Here is an 18942-nt window from a genome sequence, read left to right as displayed (position 1 = left end):
CACTAGTTTAGTCCAGATCACTATCTATGTCCTCTATAGTCACTAGTTTAGTCCAGATCGCTATCTATGTCCTCTATAGTCACTAGTTTAGACCAGATCGCTATCTATGTCCTCTATAGTCACTAGTTTAGACCAGATCACTATCTATGTCCTCTATAGTCACTAGTTTAGACCATATCACTATCTATGTCCTCTATAGTCACTAGTTTAGACCATATCACTATCTATGTCCTCTATAGTCACTAGTTTAGTCCAGATCACTATCTATGTCCTCTATAGTCACTAGTTTAGACCATATCACTATCTATGTCCTCTATAGTCACTAGTTTAGACCATATCACTATCTATGTCCTCTATAGTCACTAGTTTAGACCAGATCACTATCTATGTGCTCTATAGTCACTAGTTTAGACCAGATCGCTATCTATCAAATCAAATCAAATTTATTTATATAGCCCTTCGTACATCAGCTGATATCTCAAAGTGCTGTACAGAAACCCAGCCTAAAACCCCAAACAGCAAGCAATGCAGGTGTAGAAGCACGGTGGCTAGGAAAAACTCCCTAGAAAGGCCAAAACCTAGGAAGAAACCTAGAGAGGAACCAGGCTATGTGGGGTGGCCAGTCCTCTTCTGGCTGTGCCGGGTGGAGATTATAACAGAACATGGCCAAGATGTTCAAATGTTCATAAATGACCAGCATGGTTGTATAATAATAAGGCAGAACAGTTGAAACTGGAGCAGCAGCACGGTCAGATGGACTGGGGACAGCAAGGAGTCATCATGTCAGGTAGTCCTGGGGCATGGTCCTAGGGCTCAGGTCCTCCGAGAGAGAGAAAAAAAGAGAGAATTAGAGAGAGCATATGTGGGGTGGCCAGTCCTCTTCTGGCTGTGCCGGGTGGAGATTATAACAGAACATGGCCAAGATGTTCAAATGTTCATAAATGATCAGCATGTTCGAATAATAAGAAGGCAGAACAGTTGAAACTGGAGCAGCAGCACGGCCAGGTGGACTGGGGACAGCAAGGAGTCATCATGTCAGGTAATCCTGGGGCATGGTCCTAGGGCTCAGGTCCTCCGAGAGAGAGAAGGACAGAATTAGAGAACGCACACTTAGATTCACACAGGACACCGAATAGGACAGGAGAAGTACTCCAGATATAACAAACTGACCCTAGCCCCCCGACACATAAACTACTGCAGCATAAATACTGGAGGCTGAGACAGGAGGGGTCAGGAGACACTGTGGACCCATCCGAGGACACCCCCGGACAGGGCCAAACAGGAAGGATATAACCCCACCCACTTTGCCAAAGCACAGCCCCCACACCACTAGAGGGATATCTTCAACCACCAACTTACCATCCTGAGACAGGGCCGAGTATAGCCCACAAAGATCTCCGCCATGGCACAACCCAAGGGGGGGCGCCAACCCAGACAGGATGACCACATCAGTGAATCAACCCACTCAGGTGACGCACCCCTTCCAGGGACGGCATGAGAGAGCCCCAGTAAGCCAGTGACTCAGCCCCTGTAATAGGGTTAGAGGCAGAGAATCCCAGTGGAAAGAGGGGAACCGGCCAGGCAGAGACAGCAAGGGCGGTTCGTTGCTCCAGAGTCTTTCCGTTCACCTTCCCACTCCTGAGCCAGACTACACTCAATCATATGACCCACTGAAGAGATGAGTCTTCAGTAAAGACTTAAAGGTTGAGACCGAGTTTGCGTCTCTGACATGGGTAGGCAGACCGTTCCATAAAAATGGAGCTCTATAGGAGAAAGCCCTGCCTCCAGCTGTTTGCTTAGAAATTCTAGGGACAATTAGGAGGCCTGCATATTATGACCGTAGTGTACGTGTAGGTATGTACGGCAGGACCAAATCAGAGAGATAGGTAGCAGCAAGCCCATGTAATGCTTTGTAGGTTAGCAGTAAAACCTTGAAATCAGCCCTTGCTTTGACAGGAAGCCAGTGTAGAGAGGCTAGCACTGGAGTAATATGATCAAATTTTTTGGTTCTAGTCAGGATTCTAGCAGCCGTATTTACCACCAACTGAAGTTTATTTAGTGCTTTATCCGGGTAGCCGGAAAGTAGAGCATTGCAGTAGTCTAACCTAGAAGTGACAAAAGCATGGATTAATTTTTCTGCATCATTTTTGGACAGAAAGTTTCTGATTTTTGCAATGTTACGTAGATGGAAAAAGCTGTCCTTGAAATGGTCTTGATATGTTCTTCAAAAGAGAGATCAGGGTCCAGAGTAATGCCGAGGTCCTTCACAGTTTTATTTGAGACGACTGTACAACCATTAAGATTAATTGTCAGATTCAACAGAAGATCTCTTTGTTTCTTGGGACCTAGAACAAGCATCTCTGTTTTGTCCGAGTTTAAAAGTAGAAAGTTTGCAGCCATCCACTTCCTTATGTCTGAAACACATGCTTCTAGCAAGGGCAATTTTGGGGCTTCACCATGTTTCATTGAAATGTACAGCTGTGTGTCATCCGCATAGCAGTGAAAGTTAACATTATGTTTTCGAATAACATCCCCAAGAGGTAAAATATATAGTGAAAACAATAGCGGTCCTAAAACGGAACCTTGAGGAACACCGAAATTTACAGTTGATTTGTCAGGACAAACCATTCACAGAGACAAACTGATATCTTTCCGACAGATAAGATCTAAACCAGGCCAGAACTTGTCCGTGTAGACCAATTTGGGTTTCCAATCTCTCCAAAAGAATGTGGTGATCGATGGTATCAAAAGCAGCACTAAGGTCTAGGAGCACGAGGACAGATGCAGAGCCTCGGTCCGATGCCATTAAAATGTCATTTACCACCTTCACAAGTGCCGTCTCAGTGCTATGATGGGGTCTAAAACCAGACTGAAGCATTTCGTATACATTGTTTGTCTTCAGGAAGGCAGTAAGTTGCTGCGCAACAGCCTTTTCTAAAATTTTTGAGAGGAATGGAAGATTCGATATGGGCCGATAGTTTTTTATATTTTCTGGATCAAGGTTTGGCTTTTTCAAGAGAGGCTTTATTACTGCCACTTTTAGTGAGTTTGGTACACATCCGGTGGATAGAGAGCCGTTTATTATGTTCAACATAGGAGGGCCAAGCACAGGAAGCAGCTCTTTCAGTAGTTTAGTTGGAATAGGGTCCAGTATGCAGCTTGAAGGTTTAGAGGCCATGATTATTTTCATCATTGTGTCAAGAGATATATTACTAAAACACTTGAGCGTCTCTCTTGATCCTAGGTCCTGGGAGAGTTGTGCAGACTCAGGACAACTGAGCTTCGAAGGAATACGCAGATTTAAAGAGGAGTCCGTAATTTGCTTTCTAATAATCATAATCTTTTCCTCAAAGAAGTTCATGAATTTATCACTGCTAAAGTGAAAGTCATCCTCTCTTGGGGAATGCTGCTTTTTAGTTAGCTTTGCGACAGTATCAAAAAGGAATTTCGGATTGTTCTTATTTTCCTCAATTAAGTTAGAAAAATAGGATGATCGAGCAGGAGTGAGGGCTCTTCGATACTGCATGGTACTGTCTTTCCAAGATAGTCGGAAGACTTCCAGTTTGGTGTGGCGCCATTTCCGTTCCAATTTTCTGGAAGCTTGCTTCAGAGCTCGGGTATTTTCTGTGTACCAGGGAGCTAGTTTCTTATGAGAAATGTTTTTAGTTTTTAGGGGTGCAACTGCATCTAGGGTATTGCGCAAGGTTAAATTGAGTTCCTCAGTTAGGTGGTTAACTGATTTTTGTCCTCTGGCGTCCTTGGGTAGACAGAGGGAATCTGGAAGGACATCAAGGAATCTTTGTGTAGTCTGTGAATTTATAGCACGACTTTTGATGCTCCTTGGTTGCGTCTGAGCAGATTATTTGTTGCAATTGCAAACATAATAAAATGGTGGTCCGATTAGTCCAGGATTATGAGGAAAAACATTAAGATCCACAACATTTATTCCATGGGACAAAACTAGGTCCAGCGTATGACTGTGACAGTGAGTGGGTCCAGAGACATGTTGGACAAAACCCACTGAGTCGATGATGGCTCCGAAAGCCTTTTGGAGTGGGTCTGTGGACTTTTCCATGTGAATATTAAAGTCACCAAAGATTAGAATATTATCTGCTATGACTACAAGGTCCGATAGGAATTCAGGGAACTCAGTGAGGAACGCTTTATATGGACCAGGAGGCCTGTAAACAGTAGCTATAAAAAGTGATTGAGTAGGCTGGATAGATTTCATGACTAGAAGCTCAAAAGACGAAAACGTCATTTTTTTTTGTAATTTGAAATTTGCTATCGTAAATGTTAGCAACACCTCCGCCTTTGCGGGATGCACGGGGATATGGTCACTAGTGTAGCCAGGAGGTGAGGCCTCATTTAACACAGTAAATTCATCAGGCTTAAGCCATGTTTCAGTCAGGCCAATCACATCAAGATTATGATCAGTGATTAGTTCATTGACAATAACTGCCTTGGAAGTGAGGGATCTAACATTAAGTAACCCTATTTTGAGATGTGAGGTATCACGATCTCTTTCAATACTGACAGGAATGGAGGTGGTCTTTATCCTAGTGAGATTGCTAAGGCGAACACCGCCATGTTTAGTTTTGCCCAACCCAGGTCGAGGCACAGACACGGTCTCAATGGTGATAGCTGAGCTGACTACACTGACTATGCTAGTGGCAGACTCCGCTATGCTGGCAGGCTGGCTAACAGCCTGCTGCCTGGCCTGCACCCTATTTCATTGTGGAGCTAGAGGAGTTAGAGCCCTGTCTATGTTGGTAGATAAGATGAGAGCACCCCTCCAGCTAGGATGGAGTCCGTCACTCCTCAGCAGGTCAGGCTTGGTCCTGTTTGTGGGTGAGTCCCAGAAAGAGGGCCAATTATCTACAAATTCTATCTTTTGGGAGGGGCAGAAAACAGTTTTCAACCAGCGATTGAGTTGAGAGACTGCTGTAGAGCTCATTACTCCCCCTAACTATCTATGTCCTCTATATTCACTAGTTCAGTCCAGATCACTATCTATGTGCTCTATAGTCACTAGTTTAGACCAGATCACTATCTATGTCCTCTATAGTCACCAGATAACTATCTATGTTCTCTATAGTCACTAGTTTAGACCAGATCACTAGCTATGTCCCCCATAGTCACTAGTTTAGACCAGATCACTATCTATGTGCTCTATAGTCACTAGTTTAGACCAGATCGCTATCTATGTGCTCTATAGTCACTAGTTTAGACCAGATCGCTATCTATGTCCTCTATAGTCACTAGTTTAGACCAGATCACTATCTATGTCCCCCATAGTCACTAGTTTAGACCAGATCACTAGCTATGTCCTTCTATAGTCACTAGTTTCGACCAGATCACTATCTATGTCCTCTATAGTCACTAGTTTAGACCAGAGCCCCTAAGACCCACGGGTCTTTGTTGTCTCGTTCAATTTTTTGTGAATCTTTTACAGAAACAAAAAATGTAATCTTGTTTTTGATGTTCTTTGCTTTTTGATTTCTAGATGTGATGAAAATCACTTTACAAACATAATGTCTTCTTCTTCTTCTCATTGTGATCTATTTTTTATGATCATTACTATTGTTAGTTACAGCGTGGTGGTCCCTGAGAACACAGCGTTGGGTACTGAGGTGGTGCAGGTCGTTGCTGTAGACAGAGACCTCGGCTCCAACGGAGAGGTCTCCTACTCGCTGCTCACCGCCGTGCCGCAGTTCAGCATCAACAGCAACACAGGGGTAGTGGTCGTGTCGGGGCAACTCGACCGGGAGACCATCCCAGCGTTTAGCCTGAAGGTGAACACATTAACACACTGTGACAACGGCTGCTGAATGAATGGATGGATGGATGGATGGATAAACGGATGGATGGATAAACAGATGGATGGATGGATAAACAGATGAATGGATGGATGGATAAACAGATGGATGGATGAATGGATGGATGGATAAACAGATGGATGGATGAATGGATGGATGGATAAACAGATGGATGGATGAATGGATGGATGGATAAATGGATGGATGGATGGATGGATGGATGGATAAACAGATGAATGGATGGATGGTTGGATGGATGGATAAACAGATGAATGGATGGATGGTTGGATGGATGGATAAACAGATGAATGGATGGATGGATAAACAGATGGATGGATGAATGGATGGATGGATAAACAGATGAATGGATGGATGGATGGATGGATGGATGGATGGATGGATGGATGGATGGATGGATGGATAAATGGATGGATGGATGGATGGATGGATAAACAGATGAATGGATGGATGGATGGATAAATGGATGGATGGATAAATGGATGGATGGATAAATGGATGGATGGATGGATGGATGGATAATTGGATGGATGGATGGATGGATAAACAGATGGATGGATGAATGGATGGATGGATAAACAGATGGATGGATGAATGGATGGATGGATAAACAGATGGATGGATGAATGGATGGATGGATAAACGGATGGATGGATAAACGGATGGATGGTTGGATGGATGGATAAACAGATGAATGGATGGATAAATGGATGGATGGTTGGATGGATGGATAAATGGATGGATGGATAAATGGATGGATGGATATATGGATGGATGGATAAATGGATGGATGGATAAACAAATAGATGGATGAATGGATGGATGGATGGATGGATAATTGGATGGATGGATGGATAAATTGATGGATGGATAAACAAATGGATGGATGAATGGATGGATAGATGGATGGATAAATGGATGGATGGATGAATGGATGGATGGATTGATGGATGGATGGATAATTAAATGAATGGATGGATGGATAAATGGATGGATAAACAGATGGATGGATAATTGAATGAATGGATGGATGGATAAATGGATGGATAAACAGATGGATGGATAATTGGATGGATGGATGGATGGATGGATAATTTAATGGATGGATGGATGATTGAATGAATGGATGGATGGCTGAATGGATGGATGGATAATTGAATGAATGGATGGATGGATGGATAATTGGATGAATGGATGGATGGATAATTGAATGAATGGATGGATGGATAGATAGATGAATGGATGGATGGATAATTGAATGAATGGCTGGATGGATGGATAATTGAATGAATGAATGAATAGATGGATGGATGGATGGATGGATGATGGATGGATGGATAAACGGATTTATGGATGGATGGATGGATAAATGGAAAGATAAATGGATGGATGGATAATTGAATGAATGAATGGATGAATGGATAAATGGATGGATGGATAATTGAATGAATGAATGCATGCATGAATGAATGAATGAATGAGTGAATTAAATAATGAATTTGATTGAACATACTTAAAATACATATGGCCTTTTTCCAATCTGAGCACAACAATATATGCAACTGCTGATATAAAATGGTTTCATTAAATAAATATGATTAATTCATTCATTGATTTATTGACTGTTTTGATTGATGTGATTTAAGGTGGAGGCCAGGGATAAGGCGGAGAGAGGGACCCAGCGGTTCAAGGTGACAACTCTGAGTATAACACTAGAGGACGTTAATGACTGCCCCCCACTGTTCGTCCCTGGGAGCTACAGCGCCCGTGTCCTGGAGGACCTGCCACTAGGGGCAGTCATCGCCTGGCTGCAGGCCCAGGATTCAGACCTCGGACTGGGGGGACAGGTCTCCTACGCTCTGGCCAATGACGGAAACGGCATCTTCGAGGTGGGAGACTTTTCTATGTCTGTACGTTGCTGTGTGCTGTTGACTTGTTTATGCTGTAGCCCTACAGCTTGTAGCTAGGGAAATACAACATGTGTGTGATTACATCTCTGTTATTCTATATCTAGGTGGATGCAGTGAATAGTGCAGAGATGGTGGGTCTAATATAGTACTCTATTCTATGTTGTATATCTAGGTGGATGCAGTGAGTGGTGCAGATATGGTGGGTCTAATCTAGTACTGTATTCTATGTTGTTGTATATCTAGGTGGATGCAGTATGTAGTGCAGAGATGGTGGATCTAATCTAGTACTGTATTCTATGTTATTGTATATCAAGGTGGATGCAGTGAGCGGCACAGTGAGGGTGGGTCTAATCTAGTACTGTATTCTATGTTATTGTATATCTAGGTGGATGCGGTGAGCGGCACAGTGAGGGTGGGTCTAATATAGTACTGTATTCTATGTTATTGTATATCTAGGTGGATGCAGTGAGCGGCACAGTGAGGGTGGGTCTAATCTAGTACTGTATTCTATGTTATTGTATATCTAGGTGGATGCGGTGAGCGGCACAGTGAGGGTGGGTCTAATCTAGTACTGTATTCTATGTTATTGTATATCTAGGTGGATGCGGTGAGCGGCGCAGTGAGGGTGGGTCTAATGTAGTACTGTATTCTGTTATTGTATATCTAGGTGGATGCGATGAGCGGCACAGTGAGGGTGGGTCTAATCTAGTCTATGTTATTGTATATCTAGGTGGATGCAGTGAGCGAAGCGGAGATGGTGGGTCTAATCTAGTACTGTATTCTATGTTATTGTATATCTAGGTGGATGCAGTAAGCGGCACAGTGAGGGTGGGTCTAATCTAGTCTATGTTATTGTATATCTAGGTGGATGCGGTGAGCGGCGCAGTGAGGGTGGGTCTAATCTAGTCTGTTATTGTATATCTAGGTGGATGCAGTGAGCGGCACAGTGAGGGTGGGTCTAATCTAGTCTATGTTATTGTATATCTAGGTGGATGCAGTGAGCGGTGCAGTGAGGGTGGGTCTAATCTAGTCTATGTTATTGTATATCTAGGTGGATGCAGTGAGCGGCGCAGTGAGGGTGGGGAAGAGGCTGGACTATGAGAGACAGCAGATCTACAACCTGACTGTAGTGGCCGAGGACAGAGGGACACCTACCCTACGCTCTCTATCTTACCTGGACATAGAGGTACACACACACACACAAATAGAGGCGTAACAGCCGCCTCCCCACCTCACACACACCCATCCCACACACACTAACACCCCCCCCCCTCTCTCCTCACCTCTCCCCTCTCTCTCTCTTGCTCTCTCTCTCACTTTCAAATTCAGATTGCTTTATAGGCATAAAATACAATTTGTAGCCTTCAACTGTACCACCATTACCACTAGTATCATTTATACCTCTGATATCTCTACGACTACCATTACCACTAGTATCATTTATACCTCTGATATCTCTACGACTACCATTACCACTAGTATCATTTATACCTCTGATATCTCTATGACTACCATTACCACTAGTATCATTTATATCATTTATACCACTCCAATTTATCTCAATATCTCTACGACTTCCATTACCACTAGTATCATTTATACCTCTATCTCTACCATTACCACTAGTAGTGTTTATACCTCTGATATCTCTATGACTACCATTACCACTAGTATCATTTATATCTCTACGACTACCATTACCACTAGTATCATTTATACCTCTGATATCTCTACCATTACCACTAGTATCATTTATACCTCTGATATCTCTACCATTACCACTAGTATCATTTATACCTCTGATATCTCTACCATTACCACTAGTATCATTTATACCTCCAATATCTCTACGACTTCCATTACCACTAGTATCATTTATACCTCTATCTCTACCATTACCACTAGTAGTGTTTATACCTCTGATATCTCTATGACTACCATTACCACTAGTATAATTTATATCTCTATGACTACCATTACCACTAGTATCATTTATATCTCTACGACTACCATTACCACTAGTATCATTTATATCTCTATCTCTACGACTACCATTACCACTAGTAGTGTTTATACCTTCGACATCTCTACGACTACCATTACCACTAGTATCATTTATACCTCTGATATCTCTACCATTACCACTAGTATCATTTACACCTCCGATATCTCTACCATTACCACTAGTATCATTTATACCTCTGATATCTCTACCATTACCACTAGTATCATTTATACCTCTGATATCTCTACCATTACCACTAGTATCATTTACACCTCCGATATCTCTACCATTACCACTAGTATCATTTATACCTCTGATATCTCTACCATTACCACTAGTATCATTTATACCTCTGATATCTCTACCATTACCACTAGTATCATTTATACCTCTGATATCTCTACCATTACCACTAGTATCATTTATACCTCTGATATCTCTACGACTACCATTACCACTAGTAGTGTTTATACCTCCGACATCTCTACGACTACCATTACCACTAGTATCATTTATACCTCTGATATCTCTACCATTACCACTAGTATCATTTATACCTCCGATATCTCTACCATTACCACTAGTATCATTTATACCTCCGATATCTCTACCATTACCACTAGTATCATTTATACCTCTGATATCTCTACCATTACCACTAGTATCATTTATACCTCTGATATCTCTACCATTACCACTAGTATCATTTATACCTCTGATATCTCTACCATTACCACTAGTATCATTTATACCTCTGATATCTCTACCATTACCACTAGTATCATTTATACCTCTGATATCTCTACGACTACCATTACCACTAGTATCATTTATACCTCCGATATCTCTACGACTACCATTACCACTAGTATCATTTATACCTCTGATATCTCTACCATTACCACTAGTATCATTTACACCTCCGATATCTCTACGACTTCCATTACCACTAGTATCATTTATACCTCCGATATCTCTACGACTACCATTACCACTAGTATCATTTATACCTCTGATATCTCTACCATTACCACTAGTATCATTTACACCTCCGATATCTCTACGACTACTCACCATAACTATACAGTCATCCTCGCCATTACATCAGTACATCTACCGTCATTATTACAACTACTACTACTACAACCGCCATCATTAAACTGCTATCCTTACCATCACCCCTACTACCCATACCACTACTATATGGAATGATAATCACAACAACAATAATAATAATATTAAGTAAGTTACTGCTTACTATGCAGATGTTATAATTCAGTGTCCCTCAGGCTGTGGCAGGAAAATACATATTTGGTTTCAGTAGGAGCCGTTGTTCTTTCGTCCAATATTGTTTCATATTCTTCCTCTGGGTTTCATAAGATACAATTGTGAATAAATGTATTAATTTCTGCAAATAATGAATCTCTTGGTGAAGAATATTTCTCATACTAAAGGAGAAAGTGCATTTCTGTTTCTACCTCCCCTGTCGTGCAGTGACCACATACAGTCACCTCTTTGGGTAGCCATGTCTTTTTAGGTCTGCCGGTTTCTATTGCCAGATGGTGGTCACTCAGCCTGTACTTGGTCTGTCTCTGCTTCGTATCTCTGACAGAGTAGAGATAATCAGGCAGTTGGTCACTCAGCCTGTACTTGTTCTGTCTCTGCTTCGTATCTCTGACAGAGTAGAGATAATCAGTCAGTTGGTCACTCAGCCTGTACTTGGTCTGTCTCTGCTTCGTATCTCTGACAGAGTAGAGATAATCAGTCAGTTGGTCACTCAGCCTGTACTTGTTCTGTCTCTGCTTCGTATCTCTGACAGAGTAGAGATAATCAGTCAGTTGGTCACTCAGCCTGTACTTGTTCTGTCTCTGCTTCGTATCTCTGACAGAGTAGAGATAATCAGGCAGTTGGTCACTCAGCCTGTACTTGATCTGTCTCTGCTTCGTATCTCTGACAGAGTAGAGATAATCAGTCAGTTGGTCACTCAGCCTGTACTTGTTCAGGTTATCAGTCAACCTACCAGGGTAGTTACAAACAGCACAGGAATGAAATCATCAACATGTATTGGTCACATCTTAATTAATGCTTCAGATATTTGCTTTAAAGCAGATCTATTGGATGTAGTGATCACTGTATAATAGTAAAATATCTAGGAAATGTTGCAAAAGCTGGTCCTAATAAGAGGTCACACAGGTTTTGTAGTGATTCATATGTTGTTGATGTAAATCATATTTGTTGGTCCGTGGTGTGTAATGGAGAACAACCAGACGCTGCTGGTCCATGGTGTGTAATGGGGAGCAACCAGACGCTGCTGGTCCATGGTGTGTAATGAGGAGCAACCAGACGCTGCTGGTCTGTGGTGTGTAATGAGGAGCAACCAGACGCTGTTGGTCTGTGGTGTGTAATGAGGAGCAACCAGACGCTGCTGGTCTGTGGTGTGTAATGGGGAGCAACCAGACGCTGCTGGTCTGTGGTGTGTAATGGGGAGCAACCAGACGCTGTTGGTCTGAATGATAGTAAAAAGGCTTTGGAGAATCCTAAATGACATTTAGGGCAAAAAGGCAAACTCTGCTCCATCATTCGATGAGATGTCTCATTCATCACAAAACCCACTGATATTACCAACTAGCCACCGGGGTCTGACAATATGGATGGAATTTGTTTTAGGATAATAACAAACAATATTGCCACATCTTCAATTTGAAGCCTACTAGAGAGCTTGTGTCCTCAGGCCTGGAAGGAAGCTATAGTCGCTCCGCTACCTAAGAATAGTAAAATCTCCTTTTTTTCAAATAGCCGACCAATTAGCCTGTTACCAACCCTTAGCAAACTTCTGGAACAAATGGTGTTTGACCAGATACAATACTATTTTACAGTAAACAAATTGACAACAGACTTTCAGCATACTTATAGGGAATTTGTAATTTGATTTTAATGTTTGTGCTTTTCTTATAACTAATTTCTGTGTTCATGCAAGTTCAGTTTCAAGGTCTCAGGTTAGGGAGAAGAAGCCTCGTGAGATATTGGTCTGCCACATTAATGAAACAAAATGGAAATGATTAATGAATTATGCAAAATCATGCAAATATAACTTGTCTGTGTATATGAGACAACTGCTAGGTCTGCCCAGGCAGAGCTCCTGACAGACGTTCACTATGGTGCACTGAGTTGGTTGGAACCTCTCCAGCGCACAGACAAATAAACAGTGATTCATTTAAGATTGACTTTGAGTGCCCCTGTGTAAGAATTTCCACAACACATTCAACAAGCATGGCACTTACAGAAATGACTGATGATTGGCTGAGAGAAATTGATGATGAAAAGATTGTGGGAGCTGTTTTGTTAGACTTCAGTGCAGCTTTTGACATTATCGATCATAGTCTGCTGCTGGAAAAAATGTATGTGTTATGGCTTTACACCCCCTGCTGTGTTGTGGATAAAGAGTTACCTGTCTAACAGAACACAGAGGGTGTTCTGGCTTTACACCCCCTGCTGTGTTGTGGATAAAGAGTTACCTGTCTAACAGAACACAGAGGGTGTTCTTTAATGGAAGCCTCTCCAACATAATCCAGGTAGAATCAGGAATTATCCAGGCCCCTTTCTTTTTAAAAGCTTTACTGATGCTTTGAGTAAAGCCAGTGTGTCTATGTATGCGGATGACTCAACACTATACACGTCAGCTACTAAAGAAACTACAAAGACGTAAATTACAATTGTCTCAGAACAGAGCAGCACGGCTGGCCCTCGGATGTACACAGAGAGCTAACATTAATAATATGCATGTCAATCTCTCATGGCTCAACGTGGAGGAGAGACTGACTTCATCACTACTTGTTTTTCTAAGGACAAGCTGAATGCACCAAGCTGTCTGTTTAAACTACTAACTCACAGCTCAGACACCCATGCATACCCCACAAGACATGTCACCAGAGGTCTCTTCACAGTCCCCAAGTCCAGAACAGACTATGGGAGGAGCACAGTACTACATAGAGCCATGACTACATGGAACTCTATTCCACAGTACTACATAGAGCCATAACTACATGGAACTCTATTCCACAGTACTACATAGAGCCATAACTACATGGAACTCTATTCCACAGTACTACATAGAGCCATGACTACATGGAACTCTATTCCACAGTACTACATAGAGCCATGACTACATGGAACTCTATTCCACAGTACTACATAGAGCCATGACTACATGGAACTCTATTCCACAGTACTACATAGAGCCATGACTACATGGAACTCTATTCCACAGTACTACATAGAGACATGACTACATGGAACTCTATTCCAACTACTACATAGAGACATGACTACATGGAACTCTATTCCACACTACTACATAGAGCCATGACTACATGGAACTCTATTCCACAGTACTACATAGAGCCATGACTACATGGAACTCTATTCCACAGTACTACATAGAGCCATGACTACATGGAACTCTATTCCACAGTACTACATAGAGACATGACTACATGGAACTCTATTCCACAGTACTACATAGAGCCATGACTACATGGAACTCTATTCCACAGTACTACATAGAGCCATGACTACATGGAACTCTATTCCACAGTACTACATAGAGCCATGACTACATGGAACTCTATTCCACAGTACTACATAGAGCCATGACTACATGGAACTCTATTCCACAGTACTACATAGAGCCATGACTACATGGAACTCTATTCCACATCAGGTAACTGATGCAGCAGGAGAATCAGATTTGAAAAACAGATAAAAATACACTTTATGGAACAGCGGGGACTGTGAAGAGACACACACACAGACACATGATAAGACAGGCTCTCTACACATTGTTAAATTACCAGCCTAGTTGGTTTAACTACAGGAAACGACAGCAACCTTCCCGCTAGCCATGATTGGCTGAGATACTGAGTGGGCTGGACATTCCGAGAGATGAGTTTGGATTGGTCTGCCATGTAGTGGTTGAAAAAAACAAGTTTTAATGACTCTATCTCTCTGTGTATGTAAACTTCCGACTTCAACTGTAGTTATTGTTGGGTCTTTATGTGCAATACGTTTGTGTAGATAAAATTCCTCCATCTTGTATGGCTAATTATTGCTTTGTTGTGTTTTAAATTGTTCCACATGTCCCAGAACTGATTTTGGGTCAATTGTGTTTTCAATGTCATCAAGTGTCTTGTTGGTATAATTCAGTTTCTTGCGTTTCAGTGTATATTTATACTGTTTATTTATTTATTTATACTGTTTATTTATTTATTTATACTGTTTCAAAGTGTTCGTAGCTCTTGGTTGTTTTGCTGCTTATCGTTTTCATTTGACATTTGTTTTAGGTGTTTTCTAACTGTTTTTACATTCCTTATCAAACCATTTTTCAGAAACATTTTTTTTTGAAGTTTCTGATGTTGCATTTCTTTGGTTTTCTCAGATTTGCTTTTGATGCTGCTTTTTGGAATATGCAACTGGGGTATTGATTTGTGATACATTTGCAAAAAATGTTTTTTGCTTTGTCATTATGGGGTATTGTGATGTCATTACGGGGTACTGTGATGTCATTACGGGGTACTCTGATGTCATTACGGGGTACTGTGATGTCATTACGGGGTACTCTGATGTCATTACGGGGTACTGTGATGTCATTATGGGGTACTCTGATGTCATTACGGGATACTGTGATGTCATTATGGGGTACTGTGCTGTCATTACGGGGTACTGTGATGTCATTACGGGTACTGTGATGTCATTACGGGGTACGGTGATGTCATTACGGGGTACTGTGATGTCATTACGGGGTACTGTGATGTCATTACGGGGTACTGTGATGTCATTACGGGATACTGTGATGTCATTACGGGGTACTGTGATGTCATTATGGGGTACTGTGATGTCATTACGGGGTACTGTGCTGTCATTACGGGGTACTGTGATGTCATTACGGGGTACTGTGATGTCATTACGGGGTACTGTGATGTCATTACGGGGTACTGTGATGTCATTACGGGGTACTGTGATGTCATTACGGGGTACTGTGATGTCATTACGGGTACTGTGATGTCATTACGGGGTACTGTGATGTCATTACGGGGTACTGTGATGTCATTACGGGGTACTCTGATGTCATTACGGGGTACTCTGATGTCATTACGGGGTACTGTGATGTCATTACGGGGTACTGTGATGTCATTACGGGGTATTGTGATGTCATTACGGGGTATTGTGATGTCATTACGGGGTACTCTGATGTCATTACGGGGTACTCTGATGTCATTACGGGGTACTGTGATGTCATTACGGGGTACTCTGATGTCATTACGGGGTACTGTGATGTCATTACGGGGTACTCTGATGTCATTACGGGGTACTCTGATGTCATTACGGGGTACTCTGATGTCATTACGGGGTACTGTGATGTCATTACGGGTACTGTGATGTCATTACGGTGTACTGTGATGTCATTACGGGGTACTGTGATGTCATTACGGGGTACTGTGATGTCATTACGGGGTACTCTGATGTCATTACGGGGTACTGTGATGTCATTACGGGGTACTGTGATGTCATTACTGTGGGGTACTGTGATGTCATTACGGGGTACTGTGATGTCATTACGGGGTACTGTGATGTCATTACGGGGTACTGTGATGTCATTACGGGGTACTGTGATGTCATTACGGGGTCCTCTGATGTCATTACGGGGTACTCTGATGTCATTATGGGGTACTCTGATGTCATTACGGGGTACTGTGATGTCATTACGGGGTACTGTGATGTCATGACGGGGTACTCTGATGTCATTACGGGGTACTGTGATGTCATTACGGGGTACTGTGTGTAGATTGATGAAGTAAAAACACTTTTTAATACATTTTAGAATAAGGCCGTAACGTAGTAAAAGTCAATGCACTGTAGGTGTGGACTGTGGTTAGTGCTGTGTAGAGCTGGGCTGAGTTAAGGTGGGTTTGATCTGGTTGAGCTGTGCTGTGGCTAGTTCTGCTGTCCTGAGGCTGGCCTGGTCTGGTGCTGTGGTGCTGCGGTGCTGTGGTGCTGTACTGGTTGCCCTTTTCATGTGTCTTATACATTTTGCAGGAGGTTAGGAAGTGTAGGTCAGTTTCCACCTCAAATCAAATCAAATTGTATTTGTCACATACACATGGTTAGCAGATGTTAATGCGAGTGTAGCGAAATGCTTGTGCTTCTATTTCCGACAGTGCAGTAATAACCAACGAGTAATCTAACAATTCCCCAACAACTATATAAGTATATGGATGAGCGAGATGGCCAAGCAGCAAGGTGCAGTAGATAATATAAAATACAGTATATACACGTGATATGAGTTATGAAATATATATAAACATTGTTAAAGTGGCATTATTTATTTGACTCGTGATCCATTTATTAAAGTGGCCAGTGATTGGGTCTCAATGTAGGCAGCAGACTCACTGAGTTAGTGATGGCTGTTTAACAGTCTGAACCTGTTTTTCAGTCTCTCGGTCCCAGCTTTGATGCACCTGTACTGACCTCGTCTTCTGGATGATAGCTGGGTGAACAGGCAGGGTGCTGTAGGTGTCATGGAGGGCAGGTAGTTTGCCCCCGGTGATGCGTTGTGCAGACCTATATACCATCAACACCACACATTTTGGGGGGGTTGGAGGGTTTGTGTTTTGTCCTGTAGTTCATTCAATGTAGCTCCAGCTCTCTGAGCTCCACCACGTCTCTCTCCAGCTCTCTGAGCTCCACCACGTCTCTCTCCAGCTCTCTGAGCTCCACCACGTCTCTCTCCAGCTCTCTGAGCTCCACCACGTCTCTCTCCAGCTCTCTGAGCTCCACCACGTCTCTCTCCAGCTCTCTGAGCTCCACCACGTCTCTCTCCAGCTCTCTGAGCTCCACCACGTCTCTCTCCAGCTCTCTGAGCTCCACCACGTCTCTCTCCAGCTCTCTGAGCTCCACCACGTCTCTCTCCAACTCTCTCCAGCTCTCTGAGCTCCACCATGTCTCTCTCCAACTCTCTGAGCTCCACCATGTCTCTCTCCAGCTCTCTGAGCTCCACCATGTCTCTCTCTAGCTCTCTGAGCTCCACCATGTCTCTCTCCAGCTCTCTGAGCTCCACCACGTCTCTCTCCAGCTCTCTGAGCTCCACCACATCTCTCTGAGCTCCACCATGCCTCTCTGAGCTCCACCATGTCTCTCTCCAGCTCTCTGAGCTCCACCACGTCTCTCTCCAGCTCTCTGAGCTCCACCACATCTCTCTGAGCTCCACCATGTCTCTCTGAGCTCCACCATGTCTCTCTCCAGCTCTCTGAGCTCCACCATGTCTCTCTCCAGCTCTCTGAGCTCCACCACATCTCTCTCTGAGCTCCACCATGTCTCTCTGAGCTCCACCATGTCTCTCTCCAGCTCTCTGAGCTCCACCTTGTCTCTCTCCAGCTCTGTGAATGTATCCCTCTCAATGATGGAGAAGCAGTGCAGTTGTGGGACCTGGGTGTGTTCAGTGCTGTTGGGGGGGGTGACTCTCCTCGTCTGCAGGACAGTTTTGTAGAAGTGTGATCAGACTCGCTCGGGGAGTTGTCACCAAGAGAAAGCTTCTCCTGCCGTGCTCTCTCTTTTGATTCTGTGGAAGTCCTTTTGGAAATGTTTGAAGTGGCCCTCCTCCAACACAGTTCTTTATTTGTACAGGTTGACAGAGGGCGTCTGAGGGTCCTCGTTTTCCAGTGTTCTGATGTCCCGCCAATACCTTCTCTCTTAAAAAGAGGGGTAGTGTGCTCTTATAGCGCTGTGCCATGCCCAGGGAAGGTCCGTGTGGATGAATAGGTTGTCTCCAGATTGTAAGAGGCTTGGTAGCCTCTTAATTTAGCATTCAGTCTTTATAAAGTTAAATATCTAGAAATTTATTGGCATGTTGTTTTCATTCAAGGCTTTCGAAGTAGCTTCAGACTGAACGTTTCTTACTCAGTTCCAGGTTGGAAGGATATTTTCATGTTTCAGTTTGTGCTTCTTCTGCTTGTTGTTCGTTTGTCGGAAAGTTTGCTGGATAATCCTTGGTAGTAAAAATCCTAATTAGGTAATTTTGTCCAAAATCAGGGTGTAGGTTTACACTTTGGATTGGTGTAAAGGTTATATTGTGAAGGGTATTATTCTGTATATGTCCTTGTCAAAAAAAATCCAAGTTTATGCAAGTCGAAATCTA

At 42.8% G+C, this 18942-nt stretch overlaps 1 protein-coding gene across 1 annotated transcript in view; it reads left to right on the top strand.

Annotated features, from left to right (window-relative positions):
- Positions 1-18942, top strand: part of LOC112240034 (protocadherin Fat 3-like) — a 316631-nt gene that overhangs the window by 31407 nt on the left and 266282 nt on the right. Inside the window, exons 14-16 of the mRNA XM_042311250.1 lie at positions 5591-5795; positions 7484-7726; positions 8799-8933. Of these exons, the coding sequence (XP_042167184.1) occupies positions 5591-5795; positions 7484-7726; positions 8799-8933 (583 nt within the window). The remainder of the gene's footprint in view (positions 1-5590; positions 5796-7483; positions 7727-8798; positions 8934-18942) is intronic.

This window comes from Oncorhynchus tshawytscha, linkage group LG33, assembly GCF_018296145.1.
Source record: "Oncorhynchus tshawytscha isolate Ot180627B linkage group LG33, Otsh_v2.0, whole genome shotgun sequence".
In the NCBI taxonomy this organism is placed as follows: domain Eukaryota; kingdom Metazoa; phylum Chordata; class Actinopteri; order Salmoniformes; family Salmonidae; genus Oncorhynchus; species Oncorhynchus tshawytscha.
The sequence above is the reverse complement of the archived record's forward strand: the minus strand, read 5'-3'. Positions and strand labels throughout refer to the sequence as shown.